This window comes from Rhynchophorus ferrugineus, unplaced genomic scaffold (genome assembly GCF_030347505.1).
Source record: "Rhynchophorus ferrugineus isolate W39M unplaced genomic scaffold, kcgeb_rfMv2 rfM10, whole genome shotgun sequence".
Classification (NCBI taxonomy): Eukaryota; Metazoa; Arthropoda; class Insecta; order Coleoptera; family Curculionidae; genus Rhynchophorus; species Rhynchophorus ferrugineus.
The window spans coordinates 13327654-13350556 of record NW_027472589.1 but is presented as its reverse complement, the minus strand read 5'-3'; the positions used below and the strand labels follow the sequence as shown (position 1 = coordinate 13350556).

Below are 22903 nucleotides of genomic sequence, written 5' to 3'. Positions count from 1 at the left end.
AACAGAAAAATAGCAGTTTTGATACATAACATAACCTATGGATCCTCCTAGATATATAATTATATTTAAGTTAATATAAAAAAAATTACTATATTTTGAGGATGAACTAAATTTTTATAATAAAACCATAAAGTAGTTAAGTAATCAGTTATAAAAGAAGGTAAAATAAATTAAAAAGGGCTAATATATTGTATACTGTTGATTTATATAACTACCTACAATTAATTTATTTATATTGGGAGTAATAATCTTTTGATGTTATTTATTACAAATAGGTTTTCAAATCCTTTATTCTTTTAAACTATAAACACTATAAACAAATTTATAAATGCCTTTATGGTCTGAACAGGTATAAATATCTCTTAGGAAAATATTTCGTTATTAGTGTTCCCTTGTGTTGCTGTTGAACAAGTATTCAAGAAAGCTAAAATGGCTCCAATATACTTTAATAACATGTGCGTTCAGTATAAATCTGCACCAGTGAATAACAATGTGACAATATTGAGTGAAGGTCCAAGTCAATTTAAGGACGGGTATCAGCGCATAATACCGACTGAAAATCAAAACTCCAGAATATTGAAATGCTCGGACAACCAAATTATCCCTCAACGTGAATGTGAGTACCACAAGAACTACAGAAACACTACTGCATCACTACCCTTACGACTAATAAGGAATCTGAAGGAAACCTTGGTATCGACACCAGAAACTGAACTGGAACTATCTGACATTGCTTAATCTGAAAAGTGTGAATCATTAATAGTTAGTTATGGAGACTTACATTATTAAGTAACAATGCGGAACGTAATTGACAACAGCATTATGTTGCAATTTATTTATATTCTATGTATTTTATTCAATAAATATATTTTGAAAATAACAAAGTTTAGTTTTATATATACCACACCAGCAAGCTTTTTATAAAAAACCCTACCTATATTTTTATCAGTTAACATTCATTTCTGTTCAAAAAATTATATATTTAGGAAATCAATTAGAACTATTTTTGACAAGAAATCACTTACAAGACCTTAGTTATTGTAAATTTCTTATAGCAATTAATATTACAAATTGTAATTATTACTCAGAAAGCAAACCTACTTATAGGCCGACCGACAATAAAAAAAATCTACTAGATTTGTACATGACAGTCTCATGAAATGAAATAAAAATCAGAAACTTGTACGAACAAAACTTAAAAATTCGTACTATTTACTCGCCGCATACAAAACATCATGAAGAAAGACATACAGCCAAATTATAATACTATAGCACAACTATAGATCATAATACCACTGTGGATGCTTTCTTGTTTATCTGTAAGAAAGTTTACGCTTATGATATAGATTATAAATATAATCAATTAATATGTTCAAGTTCAACAACATGTTCTTAATAAACTTAGCAATTTTTACAATAATTTTTTCAATATAAAATAACTAGCGACCCGCCCCGGCTTCGCACGGGCGCAATGCTGATACTAAATTAAATACACTACAGAAAAAATATGAACGTTGTATGTAAAAACATAGCGGCCCGCTCCGACTTTGCACGGGCATAAAATATATATGCCAATGTCACTCAATGAAAACATGATTAAAATCGATCCAGTATTTTTGGTTCATTCATTACTGCCCTTGGCCTGCACGCATTAAATTTGGAGTAAAACAATTCCTCTTCCCCTATACTTACTATGAAGATTTCCTGCTATCTTTGGAATATCTAAATTCATACAATTTTTATTACATTACACATTTTTAAACGCAAATTTTAAATTTGTAATATCTCCGAAAATATTTGTTTAATTTATATGCTGTAAGAACCATATTGATCTATATTAATTGCACACTGTATTTAAGGTACTTAATTCGATAAGGATTAATGCCGTATTGCTTAAAATAGCTTCGTAAATAAGCCATTTTCTCACGTAAAAAGTAAACAATAAAAATGGTTAATGTGGGTTATCCCTAAAAGATAAACATATACCATCGCGGACTTTTTTGTAGACTTTTTTATGGTATACAATACTGTAGTACATTAATTTGATCTAACTCGTAGGGTTAGGCAGCGTATTTGCTAATTGCTAAATAAGCCTAAAAAAATAGGTTAATTTACGACATCACGTTAGAAACCTCTAAAATTAGCAATGTTGCCTTAGTATATTATGCATGTATTATACATATAAACCTTCCTCTTGAATCACTCTATCTATTGAAAAAAACCGCATCAAAATCCGTTGCGTAGTTTTAAAGATTTAAGCGCACATAGGGATATAGGGACAGAAAAGGCGAATTTGTTTTATACTATGTAGTGATTATGACTTTACTTGAATTTTCTACATATATTCTTCATAAATTGTAAATAAATAATGTTTTTTTATTAAACTACGATTTTATATCGTACCTCGTAATAAACTTACTGCTATATCAAATATTGTACGAGGCTTTTATAAATTCTGTGTAATTGTGACTTTTGTGATAACTTCTTAAGGTGTTTTACTTAAGATATAATTCAAATTATTCAAGAAAATAATTTTTTAAATGAAAGAATAATGTATATTGTCTAGAAATAATATTTAGATTAATTAATATAAAATACCGTCATAGGATAAATTTGTAGAGTAGTAGAGAACCACCAATGAAACACTAAGCAAGAACATATTAGTGACGATTTGTATATGTTACTTTGAATAATATTGACTGTAATTTTAAGAATCTAACTGAATCAGCCGACTGACTGTGTGTTAAATGCAATTTTTAGTTCTATTGCAATCAATACATATATTTACTAAAAAATCACATTGACCCCGACGTGATTTGAACACGCAACCTTCTGATCTGGAGTCAGACGCGCTACCGTTACGCCACGGAGTCGGCTTCAGGCGATATGATTCAACAGGACCATTACGGAGCCTCATAGAAAAGGGTGCATTGTTTGCAGACAGGAATTCAGACATTTTAAAGCAAACTATAACTATAAATTAACCTAAACGAATAATCAAAAGAATGTTCTAAAGAAGGATTTAAAGCTTTAAGTTGCCTAAATAATCTAAAACCTTCACAATATTTCATTAGCACCTGGACTACTTCCCGAAAAATCTGGGACGTGAGAAGGAAGAGTGTTGAAGAGAAGTTGTTAGCCAGAACATTAGGGAGATACATAAAAGATATCAGGAAAACGGTGTGTCTCAATACCAGGCCAGTCTTGAACGTTTATCCAGTTGATTTCGAGATCATCGTGCAGCTATTCGTTTGTTATGTAGCGACGAGCATTGGTAATCAATTGTAGAACTTTGTTTTGATTGCGTTGCATTACTAGTTGGTATGATGTTTTGGTGCAACCCCATATTTGCATTCCATGGGTCCAAATTGGCTTTATGATTGACCGACAGCCAGTATAGTTGCTTGAGTTTAAGTCTAATCTCCTCTGCTTTTTGTCTAGTATGATGCTTTCAGTTTAACCTACCATCGAGATATATTCCGAGGTGTTTAGCTAATTCTGCTTGAGGAGTCGGGCATCCGTGAAATTATATAATTTGGTTTTTGTAATTTAGCCACAATGTAAAATTAACGTTGGAATGGAAGCATTTTTGTTGTTGGGACATCAGTAGTATAGGGTAGAATCAGGAGTGTTCCCAAGAGACTACCCTGTGGAACTCCAGCCAAAATAGATTTAAGTGTTGAGAAAGCCATAGTCTAAATGATCCTTCGAAAATTTATGATTCCAGCAACCGACAGTAATTCCGCGGTAGCAATTTGCTCATTTCGTAGATTAATTCCAAATATCATACATGGTCAAAAACTTGCAAAGAGACGTGCAGAAATATTGCGGGGCAGTATTCATCTTCAGCAACCGCTGTTATTCTGTGGACTTGATCGGGTGGTGATTTCGAAATCGAAACAGGAAATCCGATATTTCTATAAATGCGTTTTACTTATTTTAATACGTTTTAATAGCAGTTTTTCTAATAATTTTGACATCGCAGGCAGCAGCGAAATAGGCACTAGGACTAGCATAATAATTCGAGTAACCTCAAGACATTCCGGAACATGCTTCAATCTCATACAGGCATTACATATATATATGTCAACATGATTATTACTTATCGCGTAAGCCCTTTCAATAACTTAGGTGAAATATCGTCAATTGAGTCTTAAGCTTAAACTGACTTGTTCCTAAATTATAGGTCTAAACGTTACTCATTTAGTAAGATAAAGCTACTTTGATTTTTTTAGAACGGCCGCGCCTAGTGTTAACAAATACCGGAGTGTGATCAGGTGACGCACAAACTGATTTGTATTTCACTTGATGAGATGCCTTTGGAAATGTAAAAGCCCAGTAGATTTAGCACTCAATTAACTGTCGGAGGGCAACTAAATGTGTTCACGCCCTGCGAGTAATTCGTTTCCTGTTCCAGGCTTCATCTCCTATAACAAATCTTCTGCCCGATTTTAAAAATAAAAAATTGTGTTATTTTGTATCTTGGTGCACAGTACATAGCTCCTATGTTAATTTCAGCGCCGTATTTCTTCAGTTTTGATCTCCTCTTGTTGGAAATGCTATATATTTTGTTTTATAATTAGAACTAGAATAAAAATAAAAAGATGATATTAAAACGAATTTACAAACTGCAGTATGTAATAACACATTATATATTTTGATGACATGAATTGACCGTTATTTTCGATAGCAATATGAAATAAAAAGATAAATAATACGGACAAAAAATAAATGTTTCATTATAAACATCAATAAATTGAACTATGGCCAGAACTGGTAACATATCTCTCTGCTCTGACAAAAAAAAACAATTATATAGTAAATAAAACTACATTGAATTATTAAAATGTCGGGATAGCGCGTACGCAGTCCCGGCTACCAAAAATTACGCGTCCGAGTTATCCACATTAGGGATAATCGCAAAGGTCAGCCCAGCCGTGGTGCAATGGTAGGGCCTCGCTTTGGAGAAACCGCCTTGTTGATCACGGTAATCTCTACGCCAGGTAAGTATGCCTTTTCGTGTCACCGTGGGGATGTTATATATAGCATACTGAACAGAGAGGGTAACTTTTCGATAGAGTCGACATCTAACGCGTTTCGTACGAACAGCGGAAAAATAAATATAGAGCCCTGTCATATTTCAACTGATATGGGTAAATAATATGAGACATAAAAAAGAAACAATAAAACCTTTAAATATATTTCAATATATTGTTATAATTACGAAATTAAAAAAAAACTGATAAAATAATAGATAAAAAAATAATAGATTAGTTCGATAAAAACCAGTTAGGAATTCAGATAAGATTATTAAATTTTTTAGAGAAGTATAAAACTATATTTTGTATTAAACTATGAGTTATTAAATAATATTTTAATAATTACTAGCGACCCGCCCCGGCTTCGCACGGGTGCAATGCTGATACTAAATTAAATACACTACAAAAAAAATATGAACGTTGTATATAAAAATATAGCGGCCCGCTCCGACTTTGCACGGGCATAAAATATATATGCCTATGTCACTCAATGAAAACATGATTAAAATCGATCCAGTATTTTTGGTTCATTCATTACTGCCCTTGGCCTGCACGCATTAAATTTGGAGTAAAACAATTCCTCTTCCCCTATACTTACTATGAAGATTTCCTGCTATCTTTGGAATATCTAAATTCATACAATTTTTATTACATTACACATTTTTAAACGCAAATTTTAAATTTGTAATATTTCCGAAAATATTTGTTTAATTTAAATGCTGTAAGGAACCATATTGATCTCTATTAATTGCACACTGTATTTAAGGTACTTAATTCGATAAGGATTAATGCCGTATTGCTTAAAATAGCTTCGTAAATAAGCCATTTTCTCACGTAAAAAGTAAACAATAAAAATGGTTAATGTGGGTTATCCCTAAAAGATAAACATATACCATCGCGGACTTTTTTGTAGACCTTTTTATGGTGTACAATACTGTAATACATTAATTTGATCTAACTCGTAGGGTTAGGCAGCGTTTTTGCTAATTGCTAAATAAGCCTAAAAAAATAGGTTAATTTACGACATAACGTTAGAAACCTCTAAAATTAGCAATGTTGCCTTAGTATATTATGCATGTATTATACATATAAACCTTCCTCTTGAATCACTCAATCTATTGAAAAAAACCGAATCAAAATCCGTTGCGTAGTTTTAAAGATTTAAGCGCACATAGGGATATAGGGACAGAAAAGGCGACTTTGTTTTATACTATGTAGTGAAATAAATAGCAGTGCTTCTGTAACATATCTAGTATTACATTTATTTTTAGGCAGTGGTTTAATTTAATATTATTATTTATTCTCCTACAACACTGGATACACTTTTTCTTTCGACATACCTACCAAAAGCATAAGCAAATCAAACATTCATGTGTTATTAAATAACTTATGTAAAAGTAACCCTTCACATACACTAGCTAAAGGAGTATTCTAGTCTGGAAATATAAAAAAAAATCATATTTAGAAGGCCTAACATTTTAAAAATATGACCATAAAAGGTTTTTGCTAAATTTAGATTACTTTCAGACATATAGCTCTATTAGTGTTTACCTGTCTGTTTTAGCTAAATTAGGTCATTCTAAGCAGCCTTCAATTTCATGCAAAACAATGGAATTCTTTTGAATACAATAAAATAATATGCGGTTATAAATTGAATATAAGTGACTTTTTAAAATCTATCTATATAATTTTATTACTATTACTATTGTAAATCAAATTGTGCCACAGTGACCCAGTCTCAGTCGATACTCATTCTCATCCTTAAACCGAACTTGAACCGAATAAGATAAGGACAATGTTAAGGTGATCGCATTAATGAAGCAGCCTCCATAATGCTGATAAAGTCACTGTTTTGTTTAAGAATAATTAGACGAGACCAAAATCAATTCAAATTATCTGTATAAGAATATATCCAAAGGAAATATATTTCATGTTATGATGCCCGGGACTTCTTACAAAATGTTCTAGAATTGTAATAGTGTGAAGGAAAAAAAATCACTATCCAATATTTTTATTATTACCCAAATTTTCGTTTAGATACAATAATTTATTTCGTCAAAGAGACACACATCACAATGACAATCAATTAGTGCGTTAACAGAAATGTTAGGAATTCCGGGTCATTCGTTATAAAGCGAATGTATAAAATATTCTGTGAATGATTATTAATAAAACTAATAACACTGACAGGTTGGACTAAAAGTACAAATAGTGTATACACAATTTAAAAGTGGACAAACATTCAAGTCAACAAACACAATCATGATAACGTACTCCATCCAGACCACAAATACGCTAGTGGGTGCTAACCCATACCGAAGTGTCAATAAGTGGTAGTGGTGAATGGTCAGCGACATTTAGTCTCAGCATAGTCTAGACTCTATAAAGATAATCAATTTCTCCTAGAAATCCAAGGTGCCTGTCTGTATTTTCTCCTGTTATGGAATTATGAAAGTTGTACATTCCTGACGTTGGGTGACTCGTGGACAGTCGTCCATTACGTGGTAGAGGGCAAGGTGACAAATCTCACAGTGAGTAGGCTAACTCGAAATAATCAACTGACCGTGCGAGAAACGACTGATCCGATCTCCCAGTATAGGATGTGAGAAAGGACCAACACAAGTTATCTTGTAGCCATTCAGGTGTAGGGTACGGATGATTTACAGCGATTATTGTCGACGACTAGGGGATGGTTGAATATATGTGTTCCAGGAAACATTCGAGGGAATTTCGGGAGTAGGCAAGAATGAGTCGTTCTTTAAAATATTCTGTTGCAATGTGGGATAAAACTTTGAGTATCGCTCAATGTTAAACTCTGTATAGCGGGTTCGAAACAGAATACCAGGTCGTCCACCATAAATCCCCTGCCAGATCGCCCACTGTACGATTTAGAGCATCGGTATATATCGGTGCTTATGGTCAGGGTAAGAGTGGAGAAGTTCCCAGAACTTGGACCGAATAAGATAGGAATAATGTTAAGGTTAGAACAATAATTTACATATTAGTTTGTCCATCTCCTGTAACTTCTGCCATTAATATAATGAAACACCGAGGATATATTAGAGAAATATTAACTCTATCTAGATGTAGTCTTGAAAAAAATAGCAAAGGCAACTGTTTGTGAGTTATAAATATATTTCATATATATTATAGTACCTCTGGTCCATATAAACTTTAGCTATACCAATATATTACGATAATTAAAAATGTAAAACTTGATTAGTGACCTCATATTTATATTTTATCTTATATTTAATTCAATTTTCTACAACTAACATAAATTTATCCATATATGACAACATATATAGTTGCACGTAATATGCATTTATTGATTACGCGTTATTCTAAATTGTATTGCATTAAAATAAAAACTAGACAGTACGTATACATCGTTTCTGTATAAGGCATAGCCGATGAATCTATTTATACACACCATGTCCCACCTGTACCCCGCTAGACTCGCCATCGTACGCGCGATTATCCCGTGGGTTAATTATAGAAAGACGCCACAAAAGCTCTGATGCTTGGACGAGTCAGTGAAGTCGTCGTGTAAATTCCGATTTATTATAAGCTCCGTAGACTACGCGTAGTCCAGAATAAATAACAAAACGCGCACGGATCCATCGCTTAAGTTTGGCCGAAAGAAACATCGGGAATATTAAAACAAGAACTAATCATAATTTCGTTCTAGTTTCGCGAAATACCGATACAATGACCACTAAAGTGTTGAAAAGGAAGAAATCATCCCTTTCGGAGGTAAAGGTTGCAGTTATTGGCGCCCCAGGTGTTGGAAAAACAGGCAAGTGAATTTTAAGTTGTGTTGATCAAAATGTTAATTTTATTACCATGTCTCTTTTACGAAAACTAAAAAATGAAAAAATATTAACAAAATAATATTTATTCGATAGTGCGTTTGAATTTTTATTTGTACTTGTAACAATAATATGTTAAAATATGTTAATATATCTTAGAGAATACTACTATTTTACAAAGTTGTAACACTGATAATAGATCGAACTTCATTTTGATATATTCTCCTACCATATTTATGGTATAAAGCTGTTGTGCCTAGAGCACTGCCTCCCTTTGCAATGCCACAAGAGTTTAATTATTTATTTTATACTTATAATTATGACTATATGGCTATATGGCAAATAACTGAAATAAAATTAAAACATTACATTCATTTCTTATATAACAATGAAACAAACATAATAAATAACAAAATGCGTAGACTTGTGAATTTATATATTATTTCATAATTAACTAAATTTTCTTAAAATAAAAATTAAACAATTAACTAAATATCAAGTTAATTTTGTTATCATGTCTTTTACAAAAATAATTTTAAAACGTTAGTTGCTTAAAGGGAAATGATATATTATATGATATTGGGTTTTATTTTTGCTCAGTAATTTTTATCCTGAATTAATGTTACAAATTACTTAATTATTGCTTGTTAGAATTAACTCACAGTGTCCCACCTTTTTCTTTATAATAAAAACACTGTTTTAATGAAATTTACAATTTTTTTTATCAATAAATGCTCTCTAAGGCTAAACTGCTTCCCTATATCTTTCGGACAAGAATTTCACATTGGAAGATCTTCGTCTTTAGATGTAAGCAGTGATTCACGCTTTAGCATTTCCATAAGAAGTGAACTGTTGCCCTACAGGCCGTGTGCCAATAGTTGGACCTACAGCATCTCAAGAACACAGTATGTGGGACAGAATTTCAAAATTGCTCAAGAGAAATATGAAATGATATATTATCTATTATAAAACAGTACGAATTTGTTCCAACGCCTAATATTATATGAGATACTGAGATGAATTTTAAATAGTAATAGTTTAAATAGTAGTAGTAATTCATTCTATCCGAATATTTTCTGCTACATTAAGAATATTGATTATTTTTGACAATACCATTGTTAAAATCTAGATACCATTGAAAGCATTATACAAATAGCGAGTATTAATATAAACTAATATTAATAAATGGTCCAGATATTCTGAGTGGCAGAACTGGAACAAGTAACTCTTCGGAAAATATCCGTCCATCAGTGTGACAATCTTCATTAATATTTAAAATGGTGCTTCGACTTCAATCATTCGTTACGAAGATTGAATTATGTTTTGGAGATGTTTCAAGGAATGTAACTTATTTTAAATGATGCGATACGATATTGTCGACTGGTTCACGAATATAATCAATACTTTGTGTTATACGTTTTTATGGCTTTGAATAAGTAACTTAATTATACGAAGGTTGTAGGATAGGTACTTGTCCTTAATAAGAGAAAAACATTTTTTATTGTTAAACGATTAATCCTCTTTTAGTTTTATATACTTGATCAAATGATTTCTAGCATTTTATTAATTTTGTTGTAATGTTATTAATTTTAAGAAAATGTCTTTTACAAAAAATAAAAAAAGCATTATATATTTTTAAAATATTTAAAATAAAGGTGAAAGCGAGGGTAATAATTCTTAGGGTTTAACAACATAACTGAACTTTAATTATGATTAAAAATAGAGATTAAAAATGGTTCAGCAATGACCTCAACGTGATAGTTATTTGTCATTTAGTCATTTGTTTTGCCTTAAAACAGAAAATATAACCATTGTATGAGACAAATATCCTAGTTGTACAATAAGTACATACCGTTAAGCTCCAGTAATGGTGATTAAGATACAATTATGATGAATTTAATATAGATTATTGATGATATAAATATATTGTTTATTGAACAAATAACTGGTATTTTCTTTGCAGATTTAAACTGAATAGTTAAGGACTGATACGATGAAAGAAACTTTACCTTTATCAAACAATAGTATATTACGTATAATACTCAATAACAGGCGTTGGGACTTTCTATGATTATTAATATTGGCTAGATACAACAAGCTTTTTATAATATATACGAAAACATTCTACAAAGCAACGGTATCTTTGATTCGGGCCTATAGTAATGGATGTTTCATCTGTTGATATATACCGACACATACAGAACTAATATTTATTTTGCTCAAAACTTACAAATACTAAAATTTCCATATAACATTGCGGAAACTATGACATTATGATATTTTATAAGATCCTCTGAAAATATTTTCTAAGCGTTTACTATCCTGATAAGAAAAATACAAATTTTAGGTGGCAACAACATCCAAAATCTCTTTTATTCGTCGTTTTAAAAGTGAATAAATGTTGTATCATTAAATCCACGGTAATATGCAATTTACTAGTTGAAAAGACGTGAAATTTTGACAAGTATTGTTCGACTTTTTGTATTATACAATTACATGTATTGGAAACAAGGGTTCATTTATGTGTCATACACTCTACGTGTATCAAGTGATTATTATGTTACATCAAATATCTATTTTCTAAATGAAATAAAGCCTTCTTAATCACAGTTTGTTGACGTTATGGTACATGCTTGTGATTAAACATTTGGAATAGACATAGAAAAATATTATATTTAAGAAGTACAAAGAGAAAAGTATAGAATGAGACGAACATGAATATATTTTTAGTCACATTTTACTACATAAGAGGTCAATTGAAAGGTCCCCGGCTTGCCATAGTAAAACACATTTTTTTCGCAAAATTAGTTTTTTTATTCAACATAATTCCCTTCAAGGATGATACACTCACTATAGCGACCCTCCAACTTTTCGATACCATTTTCGTAGTACGATTTGTCCTTTGCTTCAAAATATACCGCAATTTCGGCGATCACCTCCTCATTCGACGAAAATTTCTTCCCAGCGAATTTCCTTTGAGATCTGACAACAGGAAATAATCGCTGGGGGCCAAATTTGGAGAATACATTTATGTATTTTTGACACAGTGCATTGTCTTGGTGAAACAGTACTTTCTTTTTCTTCAAATTCGGCCGTTTTTGGCGATAAAACGGTCCAATAACGCTATGTAATAGTCGCTGTTGATTGTTCTTCCTTTTTGAAGGTAGTCAATGAAAATTATTCTATGTGCATCCCAAAATACAGCCGCCATAACCTTGCCAGCCGACTGTTGCGTTTTCCCACGCTTTGGAGCGGGTTCATCGTGTGCAGTTCACTTGAATGACTGTCGTTTGAATTTCAGAATGAAATTATGAAGCCATGTTTCATCCATTGTCATATATCGACGCAAAAACTCGGGTTTATTAAGCTTGATCATCTTCAAATACTACTCCGAATAATCAACTCGTCGCTGTTTTTGGTCAAAAGTGCACTCGCGCGGCACACACTTTGCACAGAGCTTTCTCATACCCAAATATTTGTGAATGATATGATGTACACGTTCAGTTGATATCTTTAGAGTGTCTGCTATTTCCTTAAATTTCAATTTAGGGCCATTCACAATCATTTTGTGGATTTTTTAAATGTTTTCGTTTGGTAACAACCTCTTTTGGTCGTTCATTGAGTCCAACATCTGTGGTGTTCATTTCGCCACGTCTAAAGTAAGGATACCAATCCTTGATGGCTAATTTTTTGGGGCAGTGCTGGGAAACTCAGCATCAAGCCAAGTTCTTGGTTCAACTGTATTTTTTTCCCTTCAAAAAGCAATATTTTATCAATACACGAAATGCTTTTTTATCCATTTTTTCACAATGACAAAAGCTGCTTCACTTAAAATGCTATAATTCACAAACCAATGTTCCGACAGCTGTCAAATTTATACGTGCATCTTTTGAGGGTTAACCTTAACCTAACTAAAAATCATATGGATGTAATTCTACTAGCGTCATCTATGTGTCAGGCCGGAGACTTTTAAATTGACCTGTTAGATTCGTCTAAGAGAACTAGAATTATCTCTTATTAATATGGAACGATAATATTTCTACAAAATGTTTAGCCTTAGTTTAGTTTCCACAAATTAGCCGAAATTCTCTGGAGAGAAAAGAAAAAGAACAAGAGTATCTTAAAAACATCACAGGATCTTTTTAAATTTATTTATTACACAGTTTATTGTTATCGCCGACATATAATTTTTAGACTAGACTATAATTTGTCTTAATACTACCTCTAATCTATCTTTTCTTATCGTCTCAGGTGTTATAATACTTATGTATTAAAGCTGTTTTTCTATTAAATAATGCACCTCTAACACACAAGATCAAATGATTTCATTCTGTTGAATCTTTGCCCATTTCTGATTTTATCCAAGAGTTGTATTACTTTGATAATGATATGAGAATGGAAGTGACAGTCGGCATCTGAAGGTCTCAGTATAAGTAATCAGTCTTGTAGTATCTGGCTGCATTTAAAATACTTATCAGGACTTTATTCTAGAAAATTAGTATTTATATTGCGTTTCGCGAGATATTCCCTTAATTGTACATTCCATATGTACATATTGGTTTCAACACTTGCTTCTATAACACTTCTTCTTCCAATTAACCAATAAAATTTCCTACATTTCAACTCCAATTCTTTCTTTTACTTGTTCTCAAAACTATGCTATGCTATGCAAGTTGCAATGTTCTCCAACATAACTTAAGCATAAAACTACCTGTTTCTAGCACATATATTCCATACAACATAAACACAACAAGAGATAGCGCATCATACAGAAAAACAATAACCAAATAACAATATAGCTGCAATATTTCGTAGTATTATAAACCTTATTTGAGCGAAACAATAAAAGTGAATGGATACGTATTATAATTAAAAATTATATAGATTCTTGTGACTTAAATATGATATTCCTGATCAGAGCTATCAAAAATGAGAAATAATCATTTTAACCCAAAAAACATGACATATTGGTTACCGAGACGGCAAAAATCGCTTTGGCATCAGTTCAAAGTGTACACGTGTAATTGCAGTACATGTCCGCTGCGGTATCATAATAAAATGCGCCTGAAGCTTCAGAAGCCGATTCTCACATTTTCTTTTAAGTGTTGGCGGTGTCCAAAATTCACACGAATTTTGAATTAATATAACGTTTATTTATATGCAGACAAAGCGTCACATTTTATTATTTACTAGCGACCCGCCCCGGCTTCGCACGGGTGCAATGCTGATACTAAATTAAATACACTATAGAAAAAATATGAAGGTTGTATATAAAAACATAGCGGCCCGCTCCGACTTTGCACGGGCATAAAATATATATGCCTATGTCACTCAATGAAAACATGATTAAAATCGATCCAGTATTTTTGGTTCATTCATTACTGCCCTTGGCCTGCACGCATTAAATTTGGAGTAAAATAATTCCTCTTCCCCTATACTTACTATGAAGATTTCCTGCTATCTTTGGAATATCTAAATTCATACAATTTTTATTACATTACACATTTTTAAACGCAAATTTTAAATTTGTAATATTTCCGAAAATATTTGTTTAATTTAAATGCTGTAAGGAACCATATTGATCTCTATTAATTGCACACTGTATTTAAGGTACTTAATTCGATAAGGATTAATGCCGTATTGCTTAAAATAGCTTCGTAAATAAGCCATTTTCTCACGTAAAAAGTAAACAATAAAAATGGTTAATGTGGGTTATCCCTAAAAGATAAACATATACCATCGAGGACTTTTTTGTAGACCTTTTTATGATGTACAATACTGTAATACATTAATTTGATCTAACTCGTAGGGTTAGGCAGCGTTTTTGCTAATTGCTAAATAAGCCTAAAAAAATAGGTTAATTTACGACATCACGTTAGAAACCTCTACCATTAGCAATGTTGCCTTAGTATATTATGCATGTATTATACATATAAACCTTCCTCTTGAATCACTCTATCTATTGAAAAAAACCGCATCAAAATCCGTTGCGTAGTTTTAAAGATTTAAGCGCACATAGGGATATAGGGACAGAAAAGGCGACTTTGTTTTATACTATGTAGTGAAAAGTAATATTATATAATTTATTTGAAAATGTTCATAGAAAATCAATTTTTAATAGTAAAAAAACACGATAGCAATCAGGGTAAACTCTTTGGGCTCAACACAATAGTACTTTTCGTTTATGTTTAATTCAATTAAACTTAGATTTTCAACCAAAAAAGAAAAAACATTTTCCGATTGGGAGCTAAACGCTTTAACAATTGCACTATAGAAGTAATTGTCTACATTATTTCTTCGAGGTCTTATATAATAACCCACGTCAACCGAATTTATGACGTCATATCGTCATATTTGGGTGTGACATGAAAGACTTAAGCTAGAGCTGATTATACAGCCATAATAATTTGTATATTAAAGTTGTTTTATTATAATAATATTGAACTCTTTTCCACATCACCTATGAAGGAAAGTTCTAGGTCCTTTTTATGTAGTGATATACTCTAGGGTCCCAATCCTCCCAATACAATTATATATCCAAGAAATGTATTTTATTTTCTTTGGACAATTAGGAAACAACATTGTTCAGACTTAGGAAATGTATGCAGAAGTGAATGTACTATTATACAAGAATTCATATTCTAAATACACCTACTTCTACCAAATCGTTCTATATTCTAAACAGAGGCTTGACTGGTTGATTGATGTAGTTTTCACTGCGTTTTCAATAACTGTCTTCTCTATATAATGAACAAATAGTTAGACTAGCTAATGAACAAAACAAACAAGAATTATATTAGATATAAGCTAGAAATGCATCTGGAGCTATCATCTGCCATAGAGGAATTAAGGATCTTATCTTGTATCTAAGGTGACCTTGTTTACTGAGGTATATTCTCAAATAACACATTTGATGTCTAGCTCTTAATTCAAAAGTCAAACACAATAATAATATTCAAAGTAAACAAATAATATTCAAGTCTCAAACACCTCCTACAGTCGATCAAGCAGAGTAGAATGAAGTTCTACCATTAAAATTAGAAAAAAAATCCAATATCTATTTATTTTCATATTAGGTTAAAATAGTGTCGCCTAAAAATATTATCACTTTTTCAATTATACGTTTAAACAAATGTATTCCAATTTTACTTCGTCAATAAAGTTTAAGTTCCTCTTTGTATACAGAACCCTTTAAATATCACAGTCTGGAACAACAATTACAGGAATACTACGAAGATATAAAAATGCAATATTTTATACATACAGTCTAATAAGAATATACCTGGGAAATATACACAAGGTTGAATTTAATATAACCAAAAATACTCACCGGAAAACAATTTTAGTTTGAAAGATATCAGTTCCAAGAAATGTGTTCGAAAATATATTTTTATTTTGCAGTCCTGGAGTTTTAGAATGATCTCTACCTGGTTAATGATAAATACACTCACTCGGCAAAATAAAAAATATTGCTCTGTAATACGATCAACATTAACGTTTCACATAAACATAAGCATCGGAAAACTATTTTGGTTTCTGAAGAGTTCAGTTCGGAGAAATTCGTACACAAAATTTTTAATTTTTATTGATGTCGGTCTTTAGCCCGAATGTAAGAACCATTTCTACTAATTGTTTCAGTACTTGTTCATTTTATACCATATCTTAATAATTTTCTAATTTATACATTATACCGTGCTGAAAGGAGATATCTGGTATGTCGGAAATTCATTTCCGTTTTTTTTCGCCAAAGAAAGCACGCTTTCAAAAAAGGATAGTTAAAACTATTTATGGAACAAACTGATCATTTGATTCTATAAATTTCGCTCACCTCCCATGCAATTTATAGATACTGCTGCATAAGAACAGTTTCTTCTTTGAACTAAATCATTCATAGAGACATTTTCTAGCTTCTTCCAAATAGGCGTAGTGCTTCTGAAACTGCGGTAGTCCGATGGATCTAGATCTGCAGAGTACATCAGTGTATAGTTCAGATCGATCATTTGTTATCGTCAGCGATCAGTATTAACTGCACTTTTGGGCTTGGCCAATCTGGTCTTATCAGACACAGGGTTTTGCGATCAAAGCCAAGCCTTCCAGGTGACAATCATGACTTCTTCACTTGAATGGCAATTAAGATAATAGAAATTAATTTCTTTCGTACTTTTGAATTAGGATTTTATTGACGATTCTTCGATTTTCTAATTTCCTGGCATTTAGTTCATGTGCCTCCCATCTTTCTCATCGAATGCAACAAGTTTTGGATATTTCCCATCGGTTGCAGTGGATCACGATCACAAAACGTTTTAATAGTTGTTGAGTTTGTGTTGAATCTTAATCCAAGAACTCCTACTCCTAAGGTTCTGAAATAAATATTAGATGCCATAAATATTTTTTACTTAATTATATTAACATCATATTCAGATCATAAACAAAGAACTGCACTGATTAGTCAGAAGATACTATCAGCTAAAATCAAAGAGATTGTTTCATTAATTAATTATAAAACCTACTTGCAAAAATGGTTTTGCATTAACTACTAAACCAAAGCTTCTAAAACAGAGTTATGCGGTTAATACCAATGTCAATTAGCAATTATTGCTACACATACGAAGAAGAAATACTTGTGAACTGGTGAACTTCACATGAATTTTTGAAGTTATTCAAGATTTCCTCTTAAACTATAAGGTTACTAAATTACAACAATGTGGAAGGAATACTGCTACTGGACAATATGAAGAAAAAAACAACAGAAGATTGAAGCGAACCAAACCACACGAACTCGTATATTGCCCAAGTGTTACTCTAAACTTTAGCTTAAATAGGTGAGGCAGGATTTTGGACCTGAACAAAAAAGAGCTGTTTATAACCTAAATTGGTAAATTGAATGCAAATCGGCAGTCAGTATATTTTCATTCGATATATTCCATATATTCATTATTTATCTATTTTTGACCATTAACGGCTATTTAATGAATTAAAAAGTATAAATCAGAAACGGACAGAGGTAGCGGCGAGTTTTTTTAAACTACTTGGCATCTGTTTTACGCAGTAGGGCCCATCAGTAACCGCTCAATATGCCATCGTTTCAAAATTTTTGGTCTTTCGAATCTTGGTGTAGCCGCCCAATTTGCTCGTCTCACCTGTCGTCCAAGTTTTGTCAAAAAAATCAAGATATCAATGCAAAAAAAGTATTTCGAGAGGCATTATAGCTTCAATGTTTGATAATTTTGCAAGAAATTGTCAATTACGTATTTGTAATCCGGTCGTTTGTGGTTGCCGAGAAATTTGTGAACGAACTTTGAATGAATGAACTTTGAAACGACGCCCATGCTGCTGAATTATCAGGCCATAAACAATTTGTAAACCTTGCGTCAGTCATTAGTTTTTGAAATATCAGGTTCAATAAATATGCCAATTATGAAGACGAGATTCTTCAAGCATTTTTGTACTTGTACCAAGGCGTACGTCGAACTGGCTCCTACAATGATAATACGTCAGGATATTTATATTGTAGTAATTTTTTGCGTTCATAACAACGACATTCATCGAGCAAAAGTAACAATCATCTACATGATTTTTCTGTTCTCTCCATAACGTTGTCACAGGAAGTAAAAAGTATACATGTTTACCAAGTGACCACTTGTACTGCTTTGTTCTCCACGCGTTATAAAACAATTTCGGTACTCATGGCTTGTTTGTGTTTACTTCAGCAAAACCAAAGTTTTACAAATGTGTATCTTTGAGTGCATTTGTTATGATTTTTACATATTTACCGAGTATATAACACCCCCAGAAACAGTTTTAATGGAAGCACAATCACAGCACAAAAGCTAGTTCAAATTGATGTTCAATTTAACATTGTCAGTTAATAGCCACTATAAGAGCGCAGTGGTGAAGAATCTGAGCTCAGGGCATCAAATGACGTTAAGAATCGTACTCTTCAGCTCGGATCTAAATATTGATCTGAATTTGCAAATTTGTGTAATTATCAAAAATAATTATTGCCCATTGGAGACAACATTGTTCAACACTAAGGGTAAAAAACATGTTTGTTATTATTGTAACTGCATATACTACAGTGTAAAATGAACCGAAAATCTTAGTTTGTAATCAATGTTAAGCAGTAGGCCTAACAAAAAAGATAATTGTAACGTAGACTAATGACATGATCTTGTGTCCATTTCCTGTATATTGAACTGAAAAAAAAAATAGAAAAAACGTACCCAGGACGATTTTTTAAAAATAAAAAGTAATTTTAATAAATATCCAATATTTCTAAAGTAAAAGTTCCTGACTGGCTGTCGGTTGCCCATGTGACGGTATCGATCAATAAATCAGGACGGATATTTTTTTAACCGCAGAGCTCAATGTGGTATATCAATCATTTAGATAAATAGATATAGGCGGTATCGGTAACTACAGAAGCGATTTTCCGGCTTATAAATAGCCGACGGCGAAGAGAAAACATATTTATTTGACCGCCGCGTCCGTTTGAGACAAGACGGGTCAGTATAAATCCGAACATTTTATAATTTGTTTATTAATTCAAGTATTATGGCACGAGGATACATCTGTCTTTGCCAAAAAATTAGTTTTATTTCAAAAAATATTCCGTCGATAATGTTAAATCATCAATCGTATATATGCAAACACACGCAGAATCTAAAATCTGACCGAAAAAGGGCAAATGTTGTGATGAGATAAAATGTTGTCATAATATACGTTCTTTAGGTATGTAGAAAATACTTGTTCAGGATATCAGAGAGATAAATTATTTAGTTAGTTATGATTAGAAAATTCTAATATTTATATCCCGAAATATCATTTCTATTATATCTCCATTTCTATAAATTTTTTTGACGGTCTCTCTGGATGTTTGGGGCTCCCTCTCTTTCTCTGACAGATTTGCCGATGTCATTGTATGATCTCGTTTTATTGTCACTGTCTGATCTCTAGTTTATGTCTCTAGAATATCATAAAGGAAGGTTATTTGGCAGATAGAGTATACTTTAGGAGTGGGCGTGACATACACGCCACCTTAAATAAGGTGAACCAAAAGTTACCAGCGCAGCCTTCAACCAAGTCGTCAAGAACATTCAAATATGAAGTCAATGAGGCGGATAGTTGGTGCCACTGGACAGCGTCAAAGACAGTCATCATTAACCATTTTATATACCCGTTATTATTTTATAAATTAAGTTTATTTTTTCAATTTATTAATTAGTTTTAATTTTGCCAGCGTTTTCTCATTTACATTCGAAGGGAAAAACCGCGCAATCGCGCTTTCAACGTACTAACGTCAAGAACCACTATTTAGGCAACATATGCTCACAATACGGCAATCTTATTATCTAACGAGGATCTAATATGAGACACAAGGAACCTTTAACTTCATCTCAACAAAATCTATTTGTGGTTGAAAACAGGGCGAGACAGAATGTATTCACGGGATGTTCACTCTGCGTAGAAGGATTTCTTTTCGGGTAAATATTAATAATTATGAATTCTCAAAATCAGATGATGCTAAATATTTGGGAATGCATCTACATAGAACTTGGAGAGCAATATATATTAATAAAGCCTAAACAACTTGGGCTTAAACTAAATCAGATGTTTTGGCTTACGCCTAAACGAAAGATACTACTAGCCAATCCATCATAATAATTCTTGAAAGATGTTAAAATAAAGTACTGCACATCATCGTCGATGCCGATGATATTAAGCCAATAAAACAGAAAAATTCTGAAAATTAAAAAAACATGTACCATCTTTATAGCATCTGCTTAGCTGTTTGAACGTACCGCGTAAAAGTGACAGGTATGTGTAGAGAACAAAATGTAATTTGTATTAGATTAATGTATAAGTTAAATATATTAGTACAACATATCGAAAAAATAATAAAAAAAAACAGAATACTGGAAAATAAAAATATCTTATCCAAAACTATAAAACACAAAGGTTGAATAGAGGAAAATCATCCTAGGCGAGATCAACCCTATGACGAAACTGTTTATTCGCTCCGGATAACCAAAAAAATCTAAAATGACCATGTTTACATGTATTCGACCTATAAGAGACCTAGGCAACAATTGGGCACACAACGTTCGACAAAGAGTTGAAATATTCGCTGACTATTATCAAGAACAAACCTTCAAACCTAACAAAAATAAATATAATTGGTAAATAATATTGTACCATTCAATTGGTGCAAAAATTCGAGGATTCATATAGACAGACCAAACGATAAAACTTATAAAAAGTGACAAATGAAAGAAAATTAACAAATTGCAAGATAGTCGGAAACAACTAGTAACAATGTTTTTGAATAATCAGTTCGATGCATTTCTTTTTCGTATAAGTGAAATACATTTTGAAATCATTCTAATGGGTATATTTTAATACATCAAGCTATTATTAGTTAAATTACTGTTTACGTTTCATTCTACTCCCCGATCAACTATGTCTGGCATACTTGGTGATATTTGTTGACCAGTTTAAATCCTAAAATCCATAAAACATGGTTCTCAATATATTTGGCCGCTAACTGCTCCTGCCTGCCATTGAATTGATGAATAGAAAGCAAATAACTTTCGGAACGGCCGATGAAATATTTACGTCACACTGTTCATTACAAGGAACAAAGAAATCCCTACAACAGAGTCTAAATAATTGACATTTTTTGGTCATCTAAAAAAAAGCGCGCTGAATCATACGCATACAACAATGTCGAATATGTTCCAACAATAACTACTCTGCCGTCAACACGATTCACATTGAACCGCGGAAAAATTTTCGATAATGCCAGCGAATAATGAAAAATATGCGCCTACCGCCTAGAAATAATGGATCTTAAATAGTCGGTATAATAATACACATAAACCGGTGTTTCCTTCCATCCCAAGGTTAATTTTTCGGTTAATTACTTCTCTCGCCAGAGTTTCCTTTCATCGACGCGTTCCCGAAAATGAAAAATGTATTATGGATCAAGATGCAGTCAACATATTAATTTTCAAGATGTCGACGCGAATCTGCTTGATTTTGAATAGTATTTTTAGTTATATTTAGATGTTTTCATTTTAGTGGTTTAATATATACATACATACATACATATATATATATATATATATATATATATATATATATATATATATATATTCGTTCGCATATATGTATGCTACATATATATGCTACATTTTGTATAGAATAATACCATTTTTGTAGTACGATTTGTCCTTTGCTTCAAAATAGGCCTCAGTTTCGCCGATCAGCTCTTCATTCAAAGAAAATATCTTCCCAGCGCGCATTATTTTGAGATCTGAGAACAGGAAAGAGTCGCTGGGGGCCAGATCTGGAGAATACGGTAGATGAGGAAATAATTCGAAGCCCAATTAATGGATCTTTGCCATCGTTTTCACTGTCTTGGTGAAGCAGCACTTTCTTTTTCTTCAAATGTGGCCTTCATGTATTCCATGCGCATCCCAAAATAAAGACGACATAACTTTGCCAGCCGACAGTTTCGTTTTCCCACGTTTTTGGAGCGACTTCATCGTCTGCAGTCCACTGGAATGACTGTCGATTGGACTTCGGAGTGAAATGATGGAGAAATGTTTTATCCATGGTCACATATCGACGCAAAAACTCGGGTTTATTATGCTTGATCATCTTCAAACACTGCTCCGAATCATCAACTCGTCGTTGTTTTTGGTCAAAAGTGAGTTCGCGCGGCACCCTCTTTGTACAGAGCTTTCTCATATCCAAAGATTCGTGAATGATATGATGTACAGGTTCAGTATATATCTTTAGAGTATCTGCTATTTCATTCAATTCAATTTATGGTTAATCAAAATCATTTTGTGGATTTTTTAAAATATTTTCGCGCTCACTGCGTTCACCGTCTTCGGTGCTCATTTCACTACGTCTAAACTTAGCACATCAATCCTTGATGGTTGATTTTCCTGGGACAGTGTCCGAAAATTCCGCACCAAACCAAGTTTTTGCTCCAACTGTATTTGTTCCCTTCAGAAAGTAATACTTTATGAACACGGGAAATTC

At 32.3% G+C, this 22903-nt stretch overlaps 2 protein-coding genes and 2 non-coding genes across 5 annotated transcripts in view; 1 reads left to right on the top strand and 3 right to left on the bottom strand.

Annotated features, from left to right (window-relative positions):
- Window positions 1–22903, bottom strand: part of LOC143204121 (uncharacterized) — a 236256-nt gene that overhangs the window by 131558 nt on the left and 81795 nt on the right. The gene's annotated exons all lie outside the window — the stretch shown is intronic.
- Window positions 2802–2873, bottom strand: TRNAW-CCA (transfer RNA tryptophan (anticodon CCA)). The gene has a single exon. It is a non-coding gene; the product is annotated as a tRNA-Trp (tRNA).
- LOC143204353 (U1 spliceosomal RNA) lies at window positions 4850–5011 on the bottom strand. Its single transcript, XR_013007584.1, has one exon. It is a non-coding gene; the product is annotated as a U1 spliceosomal RNA (small nuclear RNA).
- The window catches only part of LOC143204116 (ras-related and estrogen-regulated growth inhibitor-like protein), a 66375-nt gene continuing 52002 nt past the window's right edge, over window positions 8531–22903 (top strand). Inside the window, exon 1 of the mRNA XM_076416583.1 lies at window positions 8531–8838. Within this exon, the coding sequence (XP_076272698.1) occupies window positions 8751–8838 (88 nt within the window). The 5' untranslated portion in view covers window positions 8531–8750. The remainder of the gene's footprint in view (window positions 8839–22903) is intronic.